The sequence below is a fragment of the Echiichthys vipera genome, assembly GCF_963691815.1.
Source record: "Echiichthys vipera genome assembly, chromosome: 22".
In the NCBI taxonomy this organism is placed as follows: Eukaryota; Metazoa; Chordata; class Actinopteri; order Perciformes; family Trachinidae; genus Echiichthys; species Echiichthys vipera.
The window spans coordinates 5,449,962-5,470,913 of record NC_139847.1 but is presented as its reverse complement, the minus strand read 5'-3'; the positions used below and the strand labels follow the sequence as shown (position 1 = coordinate 5,470,913).

Here is a 20,952-nt window from a genome sequence, read left to right as displayed (position 1 = left end):
AAGGAGAAATAATGAAATACCACACACACACACAAATGTACACACACACACTCTCTCTCACACACACACACACAGACTGTGTCTCACATTGTAAGGATGGGAGCCACTAGGTCCAGAGAGGCAATGAGAATCCCCAGCTCGGCTATCAGGGCTGTCAGCAGCAGCGCCCAGGTGGGCTCCCCGTTAGCCTTCCCATGACCAAACACCTGGCAGAAACACACACACACACGAGAAAAAAGAGTTAAAGTATAACACAGGTGCACCGAGGAGATCAGACTGAACACTTCACCAAAACACATAACGACAATGAACCTTTTTTATATCCACACACTCACTGTAAAGGGAAAAAAGTTTAACTAAAAGCTCTGTGGATTGTTGTATTTGACTCGTTTAATGCAAAATAATTGGAACGAGACAACACACGAAACAAACTGAGCTCTGTTACTTAAACATGAGCATTTAAGCCCTTCAGAATAAAATATCTCTGAATCTAAAATAAACTGATCACACTCAAGCTAAGAGAAAACATACATTATGTCACAGGGGTGGAAAAAGGTGACGAAATAACATTAAACCTCTGCAGCAGCATAAGAAGAGTCCCTACACAGAAAACAAAGCACCAATGGGCTCCTTCCTTTGGGATTGACTTTGGTAATCCACTTGAATGGACTTTACTATGAGAGGAGCTGGTACAGGGGCCAGTTGGTAAGTCTTTAAAACTCTCTTTTAATAAACTCTGGGTTCACTAACTACGTTGCTTTGTTTTGTGTGTAGGGACTCTTCTCATGCTGCTGCAGAGGTTTGGTGTTATTTTCAGCAGTATTAGTGGTTAAAAAAGACGTTTTAATGACTTCACCGTACTGCCCCGAGCTAATCAGTGTTAGCCACGTCCGGCTGTTAACGACTAGTCTATACACAGAAAAAAACTATCTCGATGGCTTATGTGATGAATGTAATTGTCAAAATAAACCATGAGATGATTTTGCGCCGGATCAACACTTTAAGACTTTTTAAGGCTCCGCAGGAACCCTGTGTCACATAGTTACAATCTAGTTGTGCGTTTCTGCCTTAAGTAAAGAGACATTAGTTGAATTTTGAATCCCTGTACTTAAAATTATTATTTGCAGTTTCATACCCTGAGGAAGGGGATGATGTTGTCCTTGGCGATGGCCTGCAGGAGTCGGGGAGCGCCAGTCAGCGACTGAAGGCCCGCGCCACACGTCGAGAAGAAAGAGCCGATCACAATGACCCAGGGAGTCGGCCAAGCCAGAGTCCCCACCACCAGGTTCCCTTTAACCGAGTCTCCAAACCTGCAGGAGGCAAACACGTACGTTGAGCGGCTCTTTTTCAACAGAGCACACACACACAATAAAAATAATCCCTCTCACACACAACACACACACATATATACTTTCAGACACAAGAGCAGATGTACTGACTTATCTCTGAGGACCACCCCGTCGATGCAGGCTCCAAACAAGACGACGCTGCTCAGGTCTGGAAGGACAGCACTCAGGAAAAACGATACTCAGCGGTCGATTCAAATCAGATCAAATGCATCCTGAGTGCATAGAGCTATAAAATGAGCAATTAATTCAGCTAAAGTGACGAGCCATGAACATCTAAACAGATAACTCCACTGCAACATAACAACACAAGGCATGTTGGGGGAAAACGGAATAGATGGTTTCTATAATTATACAAAATAAAGGCTCGTTAAATAACCCCCAATACATGTATACATACAGAACTAGAGTATGAGAGATGCTTAATAAGTTTAATTGGTTACCAGTTAAAAGTAAGTTACACTACTCTCTCGTCAGTTTTGTTATATATAATATAAATATATATATATAATATAAAACCAACAAAGACTCTTGTTAGTTTATTTAATAACTTGATGTTTTCTCATCTCATCTCATCTCATCTTCAGCCTCTTATCCGGGGTCGGGTCGTTGGGGCAGCAGCTTTAACAGGGGACCCCAAACTTCCCTTTCTCAGGACACATTAACCAGCTCTAACTGGGGGATCCCGAGGCGTTCCCAGGCCAGTGTGGAGATCTAATCTCTCCAACTGGTCCTGGGTCTTCCCCGAGGCCTCCTCCCAGCTGGACGTGCCTGGAACACCTCCCTAGGGAGGCGCCCAGGGTTCATCCCTACTAGATGATCCTGAACCATCTCAACTGGCTCCTTTCAACGCAAAGGAGCAGCGGCTCTACTCCGAGTTCCTCACGGATGCTGAACTTCTCCCCCTCTCTCTAAGGGAGACTCCAGCCCCCCTCCTGAGGAAACCCATTTCAGCCGCTTATACCCGTTTTCTTATGATAGACACAAATACTCTACACGTCACTCATCAGTACCAGGTTTTTTGGTTAATGAAACCAATCAGATGGCTTTTAAAGTCAAATTGAAGTTGTATTTGTTTACACAAGGCGTTACATGATTTCTTTTTTTTAAAGAGGTTATGTACCTTTTCTTGTGACCTCATAAATGCGAAAGGGTTTTCAGACTATGGGTTCATAATAATAATAATATAACCAACTTAAATCAAGTAATGATTTTCATCTCCTCTCCTTTTTATTGAATGTTTTTGTTTTTGTTGTACGTCCAAAAACGAATATGCAATTGGTAATCTCAACTACAGAGGGAACAGCACTCTTCTGTGTACGATCTTGATTTCGTTATCTTGAAATCTTGAGATCTCACTTTTATCTACACAGCATTTCTGAATTGACTCATTAAATGACGTGAAAGGATACAGACGAGGGAGGTGGTGAGGATGGCGAGGATGGTTCCAACGGGGATGGAGCGCTGGGCGTCTTTCAGATCCCCTGACCGGTTTGAACCGGCCATGATTCCTGAGGACGAAGAAGAAAATCCTGAGTCATGACAAAGACATGATGATCCAGAAACAGCTGAAAAAAAAGTCAATATCACACCTACTGTGTTCTCCCTGTCGCTAAAAACACTTCCGGGAGTTTCCATTTCTAAAGTTAACCTTTAACTCGGCTGGTTTAGCCTACGAGGAAGGTCAAAGATAACCGGTGCGTACCTGTGACCGAGGGGAAGAAGATGCCCACCAGCAGCGTGAAGGAGGTGGCGATGTCTGCAAACACGTAAGGCTGATGAGTGGAGGCCGGGTGTGCGTCATGAGAGGAGCTGAGGGAGCTTTTCTCCACCACCTCCCCTTTACTGAGGTAGGAGCTCCACAGGTTCTCTATGAGGAGGATGAGATTATGAATTTATCATTATGTAGTCCTCATGAGCAAATATCATCTCCAATATACTCCAAAACAGACAGCATAGGCATTTAGGCCATTTAACCAGCTGTGTTTAGCTACTTCTAACTGTTAATTTGCTTTTTAACTGTTTACATAGGCTATTATAATATTGTGCAAACTTTTGTTATTTGCACTATGCTCTTTTGTTGCAGTAACACTGAGCATGTCCCCACTCTTGGACTAATTAAGGATTATCTTATCTTATCTAAGTGGGAATATTGTCTTTTTGGGAAAACAGAACATGTTGTGCATGTAAATGTAGTCAGTGTTTACAATGTTGTGAATTAATGAACTATAAATTAATATATTTTTATAAGACCATACCCAACCCTAACACGCCTTAATTAAAAAAAAAGATAGATAATAAATAAATAAATAAATACAAAGAAGATACTTTGAGACAAAAAAGAGACAAAAATAAATAAATAAAATGAGCAGAAGCATGCACGTAGGTGTACAAACGTGGAGACACACACACACACACGCACACGCACACGCGCACACACACACGCACGCCTAAGCGGAGGGACGTCATACCTATAAACACATATCCATACACACATACAAGTGTACCGAAACATAAGTACACCTCAGCACGTGGAAATATGAACGTTTCATGCCCATCATACCTCAATCCAGCTCACCGTTTTAAAAAATCATGGCAATATATTTTCCAAAACTGATAAAAATGTGTTTTTTAAACTTTCAATCAAGGTAATCTTTATCTTCTGATAACCAGGATGGAGGCATGAAATGATACTTTAAAAATTATTGTCTGCCCACTCTGTGTTTTTTAACTGTATTGTTATTGTTTTGCATTGTTATTGAGTATTGTCACACGCATGTGTAGCCATGATCCACACACACACACACACACACTCACACAATACCTGAAATGATCCCACTGGCCAGGCCGGGGATCCCTTCGATCTCCGAAAAATTGTTGGAAAGGAAGTACTCGTCACAGGAGGAGTTGATTTCGGGGCTCTGGCAAAACTGCGCCCAAAGATACGTGGTCTTCTCCACCAGAGGGGGGGCGAGGCTGGGGTCGAAGGTCGGGCCCATGGTGCTGTTTTCTAATGGGAAAACATGTACGTCAAAAAGCACCTGAACCGTTTAGATTTGCTCCTATTTTAGCAACGAATGTGAATCTAACTGCAGTACCCACCGTTAAGAAGTGTGAAGTTGTCATCGACTCTCTCCACTTGATCTCTGATCTGCAGCAGGATGGTTTTCGCACATTGGTTGTCATCGATTTCATGGCCGCTGATGGTTCGGTTTCCCAGCATGCACACGCTGTGGATGAAACCCCGTCAGTCGGTCAAAAAACGTGAGTTAAGTGATTAATTGAGCGCTGTATTTTTGACCAATTCTTACGGGAAATGTGGCGGCTTGAAGGCGGAGACCAGCGCTCCGACGTAGATGGAGACGATGGAGACGATGACGCAGGCCAAGAAGATGGAGGCAAGCTTGTTGACGTACTTCACGCCGACAAAGACCAGCAGGGACATCAGGAGGAGACAGATGGAGCCGTACACCCGCATGTTGTTCAACATGGCCGCCCCTTCGCCTTCGGGGTGCTTTGACTCAAAAATGGCTGCTTTAGGTGCTATGTACATCTGGGGGAGAAAGGAAACAACAATGGGAAAGATTTTATTTGCATCAATGTGATGAAGTATTTTGATTTGGCAGCCAAAAACATGCATTCACATCTGTTATCGGTCTAATTTTTCAGAAACTGTGCTATACCACAATCGAGATGTGCCAATGTAATGTTATTACTCTATAAGGGCAGCCATTTCTAACAGATCGAATCATCTATGAGAGAAAAAAGGGAGAAGTTTTATGAATGTGGTGCAATTGGGGCGAGTTTTAATTGTTCTTTCGTGTCCGCTGTTATTGGCCATGTTCCCTGCTGTCAGACTTAGACACATGAGAATATGCAAGAAGACGTCCACAGCTAAAAACAGCTGATCAGTCATGTAAGAACGTTTGCTACGCCAGAACTTATTTGGGGTTTCCATATCCTATTTAATGAATCATTTTATCTTCTACAAAAGCTCCTCAAGCGAGCGTAAAAGCGTAAAAGCTTTTTCGGGAAATTTTAACAAGGTTTGTTGTTTCCATCCAGCTTTTCTAATGCGATACTTCCAAATGTGCATAAAAATAAAATACACAAATGAAAAAACCGGCTCCTGCACTTAAGGTTTAAATAATTAAGACACTTTCATGACGACAGCAAAACAATAACAGAAGCATTAAGCATAATTTTCACAGCTACGTAAAGTGTAAATGACGGATGAATCTGAGAGACAGTGATGAAGATGGTAATGTTGATGGTGATGAAGATGATGATGAAGCAAAAACCCACCAGTAGGATCTCGATGGCTCCCAGGATGTACATGGCTCCAGCGAAGGTGGTGCCCAAGTAGAAACACAGGCCCACCGCCCCCCCAAACTCTGGACCCAGAGAGCGACTGATCATGAAGTAGGCGCCTCCCGCTGGAGGGGGGAGGGGCGAAAGAGAGAGAAAGAGAGAGAGATAGAGAGAGAGAGAGAGAGAGAGAGAGAGAGAGAGAGAAAGAGAGAGCGCAGGGCAGGATGTACATCAGGGTTGAAAGAAGTGTAAATGGAGAGGGAGAGAGAAACAGCAGAGTGGTAGAAGAATGTGAAAACAGGGGGAAATTAAAGAGATTGTAAGGAGAAGAGAGGGTAGATGAGAAGAGGAGATGGGACATAAAAGAGAGAGAGAGAGGGATGGATGTTAGTAACATTATGATGTTAGGAGGTAAAGAGAGAGAAAAGAGGACAGCTGATGAGAGAAGTCATCCTATGCTTGAAGAAATAAGCATAATGTTCTACGTGACACATTGGAGCAAGAAGACAGAGCAGATCTTTGGTCAAATATCATCTGCAAACGACTTTTTACAACTGTTTTTTTTTTTTTTTGCCTCACTCGAAGTACCGGTACGGTGTCCTTCAGGGACGCCATCACACCTCAATACGGTTTTGAAGCACAAAACATCAAAAACGGACTGTATCGATCAGATTCATAGTTTTGTGTGGTGTGACAGTTCTTGATTCACCTTCAAATATAGTTCTGCTTATGTTAAGACGACATTTAATATGAAAAAAGGAGTTTATACTTCTCATAAGAGTGGCCTGCCATTTGGTTTAAAGCTGCAGTGCGGAACTTGAGTAATAAAACACTGTCGACGTGTGTTTACGCCGTGTGCCTCCAGGTGGGCTCGCCCCACCCCCCCTCGCACTCTCTTCAAGTCTTCCCATGCAAATAAACATAAAGAGAAAGAAAAGAGATGATGCCAGCAGCAGTGTCTGCCCTTGGTCCCTTCTCTTGTTTCAGCCAACGGGGAGAAGTTACACTGTCGGTGATTCGTGTCCTCGCTGACGAGCGCTTTCTATTACTTCCATTCTTTCGTTTATATCTGGCGCATTCACTTTTGTTGGACGCTTCTAAGTATATTCCTAAAATAACATACTCTGAGCTTGTTTGGCAAGGGCTTGAATGCAACAGACGTTTGTTGATATGTAAAAGTCTGCAGCTTTAACGCCGCGTTCATGCCAACTTCTTGTCAGGAAGGAGGGCTATTTAGTTTTAGGGCGCACTCGCACTGTCCGTCTGTACCGTGCCCCGGGCTTTAGGGTCCTTGCCCCCTCCCTCTCCCCCCGCGGCCCAGGCCCGTTTGTACTCACACTACCTGGGCCTCGGCGAACGCTTCTTGCTGCCTATACGTCATCACGCCGTGACACGTCACACGCATTGATGACGTCATGTCGATGCGTGGCTTTGTTTACAAATCTTTCCGTAGACCTCGGAGTTTTTGTGCGTCTTGTCGACTGTTTTTGAATCTTTTCATCGACCAAATCTGCAGTAAACACTCCACCTCCGCATCACACCAACGTGAACCTTTCACCGCCATTGTTTGAAATGTCCGCGCATGGTCCCTCCTTCTTTTTTCTATGTCCCAACAGGCGCACAGAAAATGACCTCAGAACCGCCGTAGGCCTCGTGCTCGTACACGTGCACACGCTCGTGCTCACGCTCCTACATGGCAATGGCAAGCGTGCTGCTCTTAGGCGCGGTACGGTTGCACTCACACTGGTCAAACGAACTAGGCTTTAGTCGTGAAACGTCCTGGGGCACGGTACAGAAGGACAGTGTGAGTGCGACCTCGGTCAACACTGAAGCTGCTGCTAGAAGAACGTAACTTCATGTTTCTTTACATTAATCCCAGAAATGTGACAATTTAAGAGTTATTACTGGTAGTTGACTTACAACTACGTGTATAGCTGCGGCAATCTCACCCACACTTGTTTTTCATGAATGTAGGAAGATTCTTAACCAAGCTCTGATTGATCAATTGTTTTTCTGACTGAGAGTGCACAGGGAGGCCAGATGTATTTGAAACACTGATCAAATAGAAGATGTGGCCAGTTATTAAAATGAGTGAAAATGTATTTCCGCATTGCTACTGTATTGTATTGAAACTAGAATAAACACTACACAGCTGGTACTCCAAGTGAGCTCAAAAAAACAACAGTAAGCTTAATTTGCTGATATGATTTGAACCAGTTGTAAAAAACAGAGCACATGAGGGGAATCATACAGGTAAGAGAAATTCTACTCCTGACTGTAAGCTCAGAATCAGTGTTTGGTTTTAAGAAATGCAACCCTTTAACACAAAGCACTTGCATATTTCCAATACAGTAGACAAACAAAGAAACTAAAAGTAATGTTTACAACAAAGTGGGCATGTGAATGAATGAATCAATGCCCTGAGAAGTTCTGAATCGAGGGAGCATGCAAGTGTCTCGACGGTCATCTCGCTGAATTTGAAAAAAACAAAAGTGATGCTGCACCTTGTGAATGATTTTCAGTGCTGTGCTGCATTTGGGAAGCCAAACACCTCAGATTGCTCCTTTACATTAAAGGGATACTTCTGAATTTTTGAGGTTGGGTTGTATGAGGTACTTACATAGTCAGAGTTACCTGCAGTGGATGGTTAGCACACCCCCGGTTTGGAGAAACAGCCTGTTTGAGTTTTACTTGAGAGTAACTTAAGCTGTTATCTCTGCTCTCGTCAAAGCCACCAGACGCCGTTGACAAAAACAGTAATTTAACCTGCAGTAGCCGGACTTTTTGAAAAAGTTCAGCCTGAACTCCAGTAACAAAAACTCGGGTTTCAGGAGCCCACAACTGCTGCTATGTGTGGATGAAATACCAAACCGTGCAGAGAAACACACAGTTACAAAAATACCCACCTTGGTATGGACGGCCCCTAAATCATGTTTAGCTGCTGCCCTCGTCCACAGCAGTACATCACTCCTGCCTGCTTATCCAAAGGGGGGGATGTGCCAACCACTATGTACTGTAGATAAACTGACTATGGTTAATACAGCCCCACCAAATTCTGAAATATCCCTTTAACCACAGTAAACTACACACGTACAGTATTAACTTCCATCTGAGACTCGATGGTGAGGAAGCATGTTAAAAAAGACAGCATGGAATGAAATGTCTGATGCCAAACAAGACGCGTTGGATTAATCCTCTATGTTACCGAGGGGGTTTGCGGTCTACGTTCAATTATCGAAATGTCACATGCGCAGTGGAAATATCACTTTGACATTTGGGATATTCATACAGAGCCGTTCCAGTGAGAGGTAAAGTCAATGGCGGATAAATATCCTAGGTTTTTTTTAATGTGTGTACAGACAAGACAGGGTAGAGGCAGACGAGAGGGAGAGACAGGACAAACAGAAATAACACTCATTAGAAAAGAAAAAAAACACACACATGTACTTTATCAGCAGCTGGAAAAGGAGGGGAAACTAAAAACACCCCGGGAAATTCAAATAATCGGCTGCAGAGGTTGCTAAAGTCAAAACAAAAAATTGGGAATAAGATTCAAGAAGTTGTGTGAGAGTCAGATTAAGAGATTACCGCGGCACAACCGGTGCCTTTTAATCCACGTGTAGGGGAAGAGGATGGGAGGGAAAGGGAGAGAGGTGGAGCAATACCTGGTACAACTCCGTTAGTGGCGATTGCACTCATCGATATCGCAGTCAACAACGTCTGCGGGGAGATAATGAGAGACAGTACAGTTTTAATTTTTGTCAGTGTCAGTTTTGCACATAACTATCTATCTATCTATCTATCTATCTATCTATCTATCTATCTATCTATCTATCTATCTATCTATTGTAGCTGAACACTCACAAAACACTCACACAGCAACAGCATACGAAGACAATGCAGAGGCCCTGCAGCACGCCGGCGTTCCCCACCACCCAGGTCAACCGCAGGAACAGGATGACGCCGAAGATGTTCTGCAGGCAGGGCAGGTACACTCCCATAAACGTCCCCATCTGTGGCGACTGCAAGGTAGATCAGTGTTACAATCGATCATTCAGCAACGAGGCCAAATGCTGCGCACCACGTCATCGTTTTTAAGACTCCATTTAGACAATTACTCCTTCTACTTTTGCTCCGCATAAACAGAGATGGTGACTCAAGTTGTTTGTATTTTTTATTCCTTTATACAAAAATGTGGGAAATGTCTTTTGCACTCCACCGTCCCGATGTTGCGCTCACTGTGCGGCCAGAAGGGGAGATTTAAAAAGTGTTTTAACCTCCTCAGCCGTCTGTTGCCAAATGTGTCGTGCAATCACAACAGGGCGGGAAACAGTAAATTACTCTGGAGCACAACAGGCTGTCTTATCTGGGCCAGTCGGCATCTCATCAGCAAGGATCGCGGTGCAGATCCGGGTCACATCCTTCTGTACTTTTACTTTCAGACGCTTGGGTCGAAAGGGCAACAGCAGAACGTGTCATTTGTACTCGAATTATCACCTTGGTTATAATTGCTGTAGTACAAGAACATTGCACAGGAAGACAAAGTGCATTTGGGATCATATGCTTTCTTTGGGTGCAGTCAGGAATGATTGGACACGATTTCTTACAAGGTGTTTGCACTGCACAATAAAAGCCGTTTATACGTTTTAACATCGATACCTTGTTGGTTTTCTTCTTCTCCCCGATGCTCTCGGCCTCCTCGTGCTCCTTGGCTCCCTGCGTCAGGTTGGTGTAGTTGGCCAGCCGATTGAGCAGAGACGACACCTTTGGCCGGGTGTCCATCTCCTCCTGGGGGTTGTGAAAAGAAGGGCGGAGGTAACAGAGGGAGGAGAGGGGAGTTCAGAGTGGTGGAGGGAGAAGTGGAGTGGAAAGAGGTACAGAACAGGGTGGAGGAGAGCAGAGGAGGAGGATAAAGAAGAGAAAGGGCCGGGTAAAGCAATATAATGTAGAAAGAAGGAACAGGTGGGTGAAGAAGGAGAAAATAAGGGAGGGAAGCAACAGATAAAAGAAGCATATTGAGTGATCTGTTAAAGAAGTGGGAGAGCTGCTTCCAGGGAACTTCAACATCTATAAAAATGGAAATGATCTGCACCCACCAGCCCAACGGCAGGTTATTTTTGGCTCGAGTGGAGCAGACGGATAAACAGCCGACATTCAAAGGTTCTGTTTTTATCCATGTAAGAAAAGTGAGCATATTTAATACGGCCACAGTATGGCTTTTACATTTACAACATGATTATGATTCAGGGCGCACCGATTACACTATTTCCGTCTCTTTACCGATACCTGGTCTTTGCGTATTGGTCGATACCGGATAATATTAAATTAATAAACTGTGGAAGAGACTTAAAGCATCAGGCTTAACTTACACATTACTTCCCTAACTTTGCAAAACAAAATGTAACAAATAAACACAAACAAATGTACAGAACTGTTATTTATAAATTCATTTGTTAGTAAAAATCTCAAATTAAAATTAAATGCAACAGCTGAACCTGAGAATAAAGTAACTTAAATAACAATCTGTGTGGAGTTTGCATGTTCTCCCTGTGTCTGGGTGGGTTTTCTCCGATTCCTCCCACAGTCCAAAGTCGTGCAGGTGTTGGGTTCATTGATGACTCTAAATCACCCGTAGGTGTGAATGGTTGTCTGTCTCTGTTCATCTCTATGTGTCCTGTGATAGACTGGTGTCCTGTCCAGGGTGGACCCCGCCTCACGCCTGATGTCAGCTGGGATCGGCTCTAGCCCCCCGCGACCCCGACAGGGACAAGAGGTTGAAGATGGATGAATGAATGAATGAAAAAATAATAATGTGCTGTCCCTTTAAGAGAGTTGGCAGAGTCTGGCAGCGCCGTTTGTCCACTCAGACTTGTCGTAGTTGTTGTGATGTTATGGCAAAGCTGTGGTTTTAACTTTTGCAATGCATTTGATTGGAAAATGTAACATTTCGACTGGTGAAACTTGATTAAAACTGCTGTTGGTTCATGTGGAAAAACATGAACCGGGCTGGATGCTAATCGCACTAGCCTGCCTGTGGCATTTTCAATGTTAAGTTAGCATTCATGCTAATTGTGAATTCTCGTAATGATAAATAAAAGAAAAGCTTAGCACAGGCTATTGTCACAGTGTTGTACAAATAATGTGCTCACATCTATATCTTTATTTTATATTCATTTATCTGGATCTGGTTAATAATGATACATAATGGGTGCATCCATCATTATAATGTGCTTTTATAAGGGTAGCAGAGCTTTCGCACCTCAAATAAGGCCAAGTTTCTGTCGTAGAAGTCGTCGTCATCCACCCCATGAGTGTTGTTGATGTACACGCTGGAGATTTTGGAGTTCCCATCACCTAGACACGAGGAAAGAGAGGAGGAGTAAAAGGAGAGCAGGAAACCATCTTTCAGTGGTTCAGAACTTTTCAAAACCTGTCTGAAAGCACTGAAACAGATTCCTCCTGAGACTAACCAGTTAAAGCAGCGGCAGACCGGCAAAGCCTGTGTTCTGTGAGGTAAAATTACGGTTTCTGTCAGTGGAGTCTGGTGGCTTTGAAGAGAGCGCCGATAACAGCGGGTAAACTCAAACAGGACTAGGTAAAGCTGTGAAAATATTCTAAATATAGCATAAACTTAAACTGATTTTGCGTCTTTAATACACTTAGCTATCGCCTCCGTCATTTCTTAGCTTTCACGTCGGGAGTCCTGCCTGTTTCTCCGCACTCTGGGCGTGCCGACATCCGTCTACTGCAGGTCATACGTCCCACAAATACTCACACAATCCTGCTTCAACATATCAGAAGTATGGGGTGTCAAAGTGATCCAGTAAAGGGTCGCTGTGGCTGCAGGTTTTGATTCCAACCAAGCAAAAACACACCTGACTTGAGTCATGCAATCACCTGAAATGTCTTCACACAGTCGATTTGTTGGATCAGGTGTGTTTTTGCTTGGTTGGAATAAAAACCTGCAGCCACAGCGGAGCTTTACTGGATCATTTTGACACCCCTGAGAGTGTCCTCGTTGAGCAGCAGCGGAGGGATAGTCAGGTAAAGAAGGACTTTCCTAATAAAACAGGCGTAAGTCGGAACACACTCACTTTATCTGATTCACTCGTAGTTATGGCGATAAATGAATACGTTGTCTAAATATATTGTGGCACAGAATTACATTGAAAGCACATTTCATGCCTTTAAACCAATTTTCATGACCAAATATTCTGTGATTTCTGTGCATATATGTAAAAGTGTGATATATCTATAGTAGAAAATTATTATAGACTGTTAAATGGTGGTTAAATCAGTGATTTAAAAAAACTGCGAGCCGATCCTGTAGCTCCTCTCCCACAGACGCGCACACGGTTTGATGCAGCGGCCGCCGTCACGCCAGTTCAGTTACGCCTCAGTCAGCACCCTCCACTGCATCAGCAGCGCCTGAGTCAGCAACAGCACTTCCTTCGCTGCCCCGCCACAGTCACGCCAGCGCCAGCGCCAGCTCCAGCAAACGGCCGTACGCAGGGTCACATTTAACTCAAGGACACTTGCACATGACATGACTTGAGAGCCACATCGAGCACGGGTCACTGTCTTTAAGAAATGTAATGAAACTACATGAAAATCAGACGTGCTTCTGCTCAGATCCAACCCTTTGTCGCACTGCTCTGCTTTTCACTCAGAGTTTGACTTTTAAAAGTGTTTGTTGAGTGTTTGTCTAGTTTTTAATTTCATTGTGTTTAACAAGTATTACTGTTATGAGGCTTTTATATTTATTTTAATCACATTTTCATAATTCGTATTGTCTCAAATGCATTATTGTTAAATAGTGTTGGTCTTTCCTGTTGTTTCTTTAATCTACAACTCTATGAAAGGTGCTAAAACGTTTGATCGATTGATATTTTTATTTATTTGGGATTGTAAATATCCGTCAAGCTGCTCTAAAACCTGTGATGAAGGCACGAGTATCATGTTTCTGACACATTTAAAGGGTCACAAGTCAAAAGAGGGTCAGGAACCTCTGCGTCGGCTACAACCGTGCATGAATACTTTATAGTCCAGAGAGAAAAGCAGGACACACGGCAACTTTCACCATCTCCGCAGCGAACTCTATTTTTAGACGCACTGAGAAAAAGTCAGTAGCCACGTAAGAGACAAAAAAAAGCAGCATTTGGCAGGTGGGCGGCGACTTCCCATCCTGTTTGCAGTTCTTCATTTGGCCAAAGATAGCGAGCGTGAAACCGACTCCACGCCGTCGGCTGTTAGTATTCAGACGCTGAAGCTGAGGTGGTGCTGAAGGAAAGACTTAAAAACAAGCCCGTCGAGTCTTTAGCTCTTTTTTTCTTCGATGTTTTTGAGCGGCTGAACGTTTACAACATATTTACTGTTCACTCTTGGTTTCATTCATTGATTACAGCCGTGCTGTGTGCCGAAAAACATAAATAAATGCATTTTGGATGCAGATAACCATCGGTGTATTCACACGCTCAGGCCTGTTCCACGCCAAAACCCGTTGATCCGGATTAACGGCATTTTATGGACGTCAGCGCTTTCGTACCTGCTCTGACTTAATCTCACCCTGTATTCGTTTGTCCTTTTTCATGTAAAGCGCTTTGAGACGCGTGTCTTTGGGCCACAGACGCTCAGTCCATAGGTGACTTGGCTGGGAACCGGAGGGTCACCGGTTCAGGTCTCTGTGTGGACCATGAATGGAGCGTGGACTGGTGGCTGGAGAGGTGCCAGTTCATCTCCTGGGCACTGCCGAGGTGCTGATGAGCAAGACAACTGCTCGGGGCGCTGCTCACTGGCAGCCCCTCGCTCTAACATCTCTCCATTAATTGCATGTATATAGGTCCTGTCTGTGCATGTGTGTGTAGTTCGGGCCTGTGTTTGTTTGTGTGTGTGTGTGTGCGTGTGTGTGTGAGTGAGACATGAAAAATAATAATAGAGTGAAAATTGAATTTCCCCGTTGCGGGACTAATAAAGGAATTCTTCTTCTTCTTCTTCTTCTTAATATGCTGTACGAATAAAGTTTATTATTATGATTATAAATGAATTGGTCGGATAAACCAAGACATGTGAAGAGGTGTCTGTGGAATTATTATTATTGTTTGAGACATTTTATAATATTTTTATATAACCCAAACTTTAAAAAGACAAAAATCTGCATATTATTTAATAATGCCCTCGTCGTGAAAATACTTCTATAATAATAATATTCAGCTTCTTAAATGTGAATATTTTCTAGGACGGGGTTTGTTTTTTACGATTGTTGACTGAACATCTTTGTGTTTTGCACTGTTGGTCGGAAAAAACACGACATTTATCAAAAATAATGATCAGTTAATTGATTTAAGTAATAGAGTCTGACCGATTAACCAGCCTTTCACAGACATCAGTATCTATCAGTATCAGCATATATGTTTTCATTTTATAGTCGTATTTTATTGTTTATTTTCTCAGTGTGCATTAAAAGAATTGGTGTACACTGTAATACTTTGTATGCATAATGTTAATTACTGTAAAATATTCTTTGATAAAAGTTATTTCTGTAAGAAAGCAGCTTTCTGAGTGCCTTTGCAGACACATGTTGGGCACTTATAGAAAAGGTCCATTTCCATTCAAGCTCAAAAATTCACTTCACTGGCCGTTATAAATCGGTATCACTGAAGTTTTTTCACTTCAGTATCGACTGGGCCCTGGAAAGTAATCAACAGATTGATCAATAAAGAAAATACCATTGGTTGTAGACCTAATGTTGGACTATAAATAAGAAAAAACACTAAAAACTATTCAGAGTTTTGAGTTATTACTGCAGAACAAACTGACCACTGCAGCGTTCGCACGCAGCTTAACACGGGAGACCGCAGCTGTCTGTGTGTGCGTGTGTATCTGTGTGTGTGCACGTGTGTGTGTGTGTGAGTGCGTGTGTGTGTGTGTGTGTGTGTGTGTGTCTGTGTGTCTGTGTTCCCCAGAGAAGTCCTCCACCTGAGTTAACCACATCCGACTGCGACACCTTTGCGAGTGTGTGAGCACCCAGTGAAGCAGAAAGCCAGATGTGTGTCTGTGCACTGAGAGCTGTAAACACATCAAATTCAACAGCAAACTTTCTTTATCGGTGTCAAAGATGGATCACGGAGCATTTGACCTGTCTGAAAATAACTCCACTCCTCCTGCTTCGCTTTCCTCTGCATCACCTTTTTCAGGATCTTGACTCTTTCACGTCCACGGGCGCTTGTTTTCCTGCTGCTGCGTTTGTTTCTCTTTGCGCACGGCTGCGGCATCACAGCGCCTGATCGCGGCTCAATCGGATTAACCGGCTCGATTTCTATTTATGGAAGCTTATTAAACAACGTGGGGCATCCTCACTCTGATTGCATCTGCTTAAGTGGATCAGTGCTGCTAATACAGTTACATCTCGCCACAGTTATAACCCTCTTGATTGAGCCTGTGAATCAGCGCAGCTATTCTTAAACACTTTGAGAGAGTGAATTACTCCACACCGCACGACAACTGCAAGAGGCACGGAGGTCAGAGGAGAGAAACTGTTTATCTTTTGTCCTCCGTTTGCTCGTCACAGTTACAGCTTCGAACTGAGTCCGCGTGAAAAGGTTTCTGCCGTCAGCTGGCATTAAGTAGAGGAGTGTAGGTGGGCTGACGACAGCGGTGGGGAGGGGAAGTGAAACCAAGAAACAGGCGTACTTTATAGAGCTCTTATTGTTCTCTACGTCTGCGGAGGACAATAGGTTGAACTGTTGCTTATTTTGCTCTGCAGCCCTGAAGTCAAAGCGCTCATTTAGAAAACAAAGAGAAGAGGTTAATGACTCAGAGCGACGTAAAACACATTTAACAAGATCTACGGCCTTGTTTGCCTCTGCCGACCAGTCAAGGTGCAGTTTACGTCCAAACTTACTTAATAAATGTAGCGAAGACTAAGAGGTGCTTCACACACATCTTCACATCTTTACAATCAGCACAGTTTCAAGATTAGCGTCACCAATTCCCATCAAATGTCTCCAGTTACAGCCACAAACATGTTTTGTGAGGTTGCAGTGACCTTGACCTTTGGGTCGGGGCGTTTGTGAAGTATCCCCAGGCACACTGCCGTTAAAAAAAACATCTGTAATATGGATATTGAACTGTGAAATTAAAAACCTGTGGTTTAGAAATCAATGTCTTAATTGATCCATGGAATCCGAAAACAATCACCCTAAAGCAAGGGGCACGGGTCACGGGTCACGGGGCACGTAGCCTCGCGAGACAATCCTGATCCCTGAGCTCCATTGTATTTTACCGCAGATCAGACTGGTAACTTGCGGGGGAGACTATTTAGTTTTTGCGACTGAACCAATCAGCGTTGGTTTTGAGGCAGCTCAAAGTGTGACGCAACGATAAGCGACTGTCCAGTGTAAACAACATGGCGGCTTCCGCGGATGAGATGAGCGCAGCTATGGAGCAAGCCGCTCACTAACTCATTTTTCTCTGTGATCCTTCTGTTGGATATGGACCGGGCACCTGAAATTGGGTCTTTGATCCACAAATTTGCGTCGCACAAACAGCAAATAACCTTTACCGACCTGTTGTTTACTTTCTGAGCACGCTTTGTTGATCTGATTGGTTGATTTGGCCCGTATGTTGGTGACAGACAGATGGTTTATCCAATCAGCAACCAGTATTTTCGCCCCTTCCCAAAAGATCTCCAAACGAGAGTTCCCAGATGGATTTGCTGAGACAATGAGAATCAATCCATCTGGTGGAGTCAGGTTACGGGGCATGGATCCTCTGGGCCAAACGTGAGTGCACCCTTAGAGGTTCATATTCACTGATTCCTGCAGAAACTTACACATCATCTTTTGGGCAGTGATCTTTTAAATTAACCCCGAAAAATATTCACATATTTATGACCCCTGACTCACAAGAGCCCCCTCAAAAAATAGACAAATCCAACATCAATCTTGTTTCTGTTCTTGGGACATTTTCCCCAAACTGCCACTGAGAAAAGGATTTTCAGTGCAGACCGGTTCAACTGAAGGTGTGGCGTGTGATGTTTGTTTAAGTCTGTGTCAGTACGGAGGAATGGCTGCATGTAACAATCCAGGTAGTGGGATTAGATGAGTGAGGTTGGTATGCAGACTACAGTAGGTGTGTGATCTGTGTATGTGTTACAATACATTATGTCTGCGTGGATCTGTGTGTGTGTGTGTTCACCTTGCTCCAAATTGCTGTGGTCCGGCGTCTCCGCTCCTCCCGCGGTGGTCGTGCCGCCTCCAGACGCGTCGCTGAGCGGGTCGCTTCGATTGACGCTTTCCCTGGAGCCGAAGCGCACGCGAGCGCCGGAGCGGGAGCTGATGTCCGGTGACGTGTCGGACAGCCCCGGGAGGTCCTCCGCCTTGGTGGGCGTTACAGTGAAGCGCACCGATGCCATGGCAGCTCACTTGGAGAAGAAAGGAGAATAGGGAAGGCAAAGGGCGTCGTGTGGGATGCGGGAGAAGAGGGATGGAGTCGGGGAGGGGTCAGGGACTAGCTAGCAGGGGCTGTGCTGACCTGAGCTGAGCTAGGCTATCTCCCAGGTGATGCTGAGGTAACGGCGCCCTCTATAAATTGTTCTTTTGCAGCTGCAATTCTCCATTGAAGCAAAGTGGTTGGCTGCCACCAGGCATGTGAAAGAAGATCTGCAACAGGGTCTTTCTGTGCCTACGAGTGTCGACAATCCTCCTGGTTCTGTTTGAAATCCAGTGGCTTTATGAGTGATTTATGATTCATGTGTCAATGTGTCGTGTAGTTAAGCTAAATCTTTCCCTTTATCCCGTCAAACTGCACTGAAATAGTGTTTCTGCGTGTTGTACAGGATATTTCCTTCCTACACTGTGTCTTGATTCCTGTGGATGACGACTATGGCTCAGGGTGGAAGTCACACAGCGTGTTAAGCTCCTCTTTCTCTCTGCCGCTTCTCGAGAAAACGGCTAAAAAATTTGCCTTGACATGCACCTTGAAGATAAAAATGTCTTGCTAACGATACCCATTGGTGGTCACAACCAGGGTGGGGGATGCCGTGGTGGGAGGAAAAGTCATGAGAGGAAAGTGATTGAGATAAGAGGAAAAAAAAAACAATAAAGCAGAAATTAGTTTATACAATAGCCGCATATCCATCAAATCGAACCATGAGTAACCATACGGACATGTACCAAAAACTAGATCTGTTTTGTGTTTCCACCACAGAAAGTACTCTGAAACGTAGGCGTAGGGGCTGTAACCGCATCGTAAGAGGCGTGTCAACCTTGTAAGTAGCGTAGTAAGCCGCGGACAGTCGTGCGCTTAGAGACAAGCTGAAAAAACGTTTAATTTCTCTCTTCTCCATCCGTCTCTAGCTCTATTTCCTCTTCAATGACGTTGCAGAGGAACGTACGCACCAATCGCTCCATCTTTTAGTATCATATCAGTGTGCTCGGTACCTCAACAGAAGGGTGATGAAATAAACAAGACGGAGGAGAGCGGTTTTAGTGTTAACATCCACAATTTCTGACAATTCAAGCGCAAAAATAACCGTTCTAATGTGTCACAAACTGAACCGGACTGGAGCGGACTGCTTGGCTGGAAACGAGGTAAAAAATGTAAGTAGGCTCCATGGACGGTGAATTGAAACGAGGAACAATCGCCACTAATCTTCACATCATTACGTCTACAACATGTCACCAAATCGTATGAGACCTTTTGGTAGCATGTAGCGTTTATCGTCAAGCAGCAACGAAACTTCCCCCATCTCCCGTTTCTACAATGAAGCACTGAAAGCAGTTCTGCTCATTTAATGAATTTTATGTACCACCATGATTCTCGCCATTTGCACTTATTGGTAGTAGGGATCGACCAACATGGATTTTACTCCCTCAATTTACATCATAACAATTACACAATGATGATATCAAATGTTACGAGTCTCAAATTTTAAAAAGTGAACATTTATTGAACTTAAAAAAGCCGTCTAGATCGACACGGAGCTGCCTGTCAGTAAATAATGCTGGGAAAAAACGTTTGACCAACACAGCAGCACGCATCGGCCGATACGATACACGTAAATCGGTCTATCATTAATGTGAAGTCAGCTAATGAATGTTATGCAAGTAATCTGTTGAATACTAGTATAATAATAGTTTGACAATGCTTCCTTTGTAGCACCATACAGGGTCCGTACACCTTCTGAAGTCAAATTCAAGCACTTTTCAAGCTCCATTTTCAAGCTTTTCGTGCACCTTACAGCTGAGGTAAATTACATTTTTCTACAAATACATAGATCACGTTAAAAGAAGGAAGTCCGTTTTAAACTGAAATTGATTTTGTGATATCAGAGGGATTAGAAATTAAATTAGATTTCTATTCTATAGCTGTTTATTGTGAAAGAAATGTGGAAACAATTTCAAGCATTTTCAAGCACTTGATCACTTTTTAAAACACAGCATTAAAATCCAAGCATTTTCAAGCACCCGTACGAACCCTGACCGTAAAATAAGTTCTTGCACAGGAGAAAATAAGCGCTGCAGATTGTTTAAAAGGATCTGAAGACTGCAGTCACTTTAAGCCCACCTCTGTGCTCAAAAAGCAACAAATGCAGGCTTCAACGCGCCTTTTCTATGCAGTATAAGGTCACTAAAACGTGCCTGACTGCTCTGAAACTGTTCCTTAACTCTACTGACTGGGACATCATATATCTTTCTCTAGTAATCAACCACGCAAAACTAACACAGGGAACATTTTGACAGCTTTATGATCCTTTCGCAATGTTTCTCTAAATAAAAAGGAGGTGTAAAACAATAACCGGTCAGAATCACACACCGCTGGCCCGCGTGCCTTGCGGGTGCAAAGTCAACCGAGTGAATGCAGCCCCCCTCGTCTTTGGGAAAAAATTGACAACGCAGGTGGATGTGGCTGAAGTGTTGTTTTAGCTCGGCTCATAATTTAATTATTAAAAGGAGAGCGGTTCCAACCGGTTGTGCCAGTGGCTGCTGGCTGCTTTTTCTCTCCCTCGGCATGCAGAGGCACGGCACCTTTTCCTGTTTTATCACGCCGCGCGGTTCACACGCAACGTCTGTCCGCAATGATGGACAGAGGGAGGGGGGGGCACTATAAAGACAGGCATGATACTCGTCTTGCTGGTTCAACTGGAAAAGCGTCTCCCATAGAAAGACGGGGTGGGTTTATTTGCACAAACTTGCAGCTACGTTTGGCCCACGCAGCAGGGGAGCTGAGGCCTTACCCGGCACGCAATGTGGAAAAGGCTGGTAAACACCCTGAGGAGGTTTTTAAGTCTAGACAA

The 20,952-nt window shown here is 43.8% G+C and overlaps 1 protein-coding gene across 4 annotated transcripts in view; it reads right to left on the bottom strand.

The window, feature by feature from the left end:
* slc12a6 (solute carrier family 12 member 6) overlaps nt 1-20,952 on the bottom strand; it is a 34,124-nt gene that overhangs the window by 9,742 nt on the left and 3,430 nt on the right. For 3 of the 4 annotated variants that reach the window (XM_083936993.1, XM_083936995.1, XM_083936996.1), the window contains exons 2-15: nt 17,853-18,653; nt 11,917-12,011; nt 10,317-10,445; nt 9,533-9,679; nt 9,323-9,377; nt 5,652-5,782; nt 4,658-4,899; nt 4,449-4,576; nt 4,171-4,356; nt 3,052-3,216; nt 2,759-2,857; nt 1,440-1,497; nt 1,136-1,310; nt 88-206 (exon numbers count right to left, since the gene is read on the bottom strand). In XM_083936993.1, coding sequence (XP_083793119.1) covers nt 88-206; nt 1,136-1,310; nt 1,440-1,497; nt 2,759-2,857; nt 3,052-3,216; nt 4,171-4,356; nt 4,449-4,576; nt 4,658-4,899; nt 5,652-5,782; nt 9,323-9,377; nt 9,533-9,679; nt 10,317-10,445; nt 11,917-12,011; nt 17,853-18,069 — 1,946 coding nt within the window. In that variant the 5' untranslated portion in view covers nt 18,070-18,653. The remainder of the gene's footprint in view (nt 1-87; nt 207-1,135; nt 1,311-1,439; nt 1,498-2,758; nt 2,858-3,051; nt 3,217-4,170; nt 4,357-4,448; nt 4,577-4,657; nt 4,900-5,651; nt 5,783-9,322; nt 9,378-9,532; nt 9,680-10,316; nt 10,446-11,916; nt 12,012-17,852; nt 18,654-20,952) is intronic. The other variant, XM_083936994.1, reaches the window with a different exon arrangement.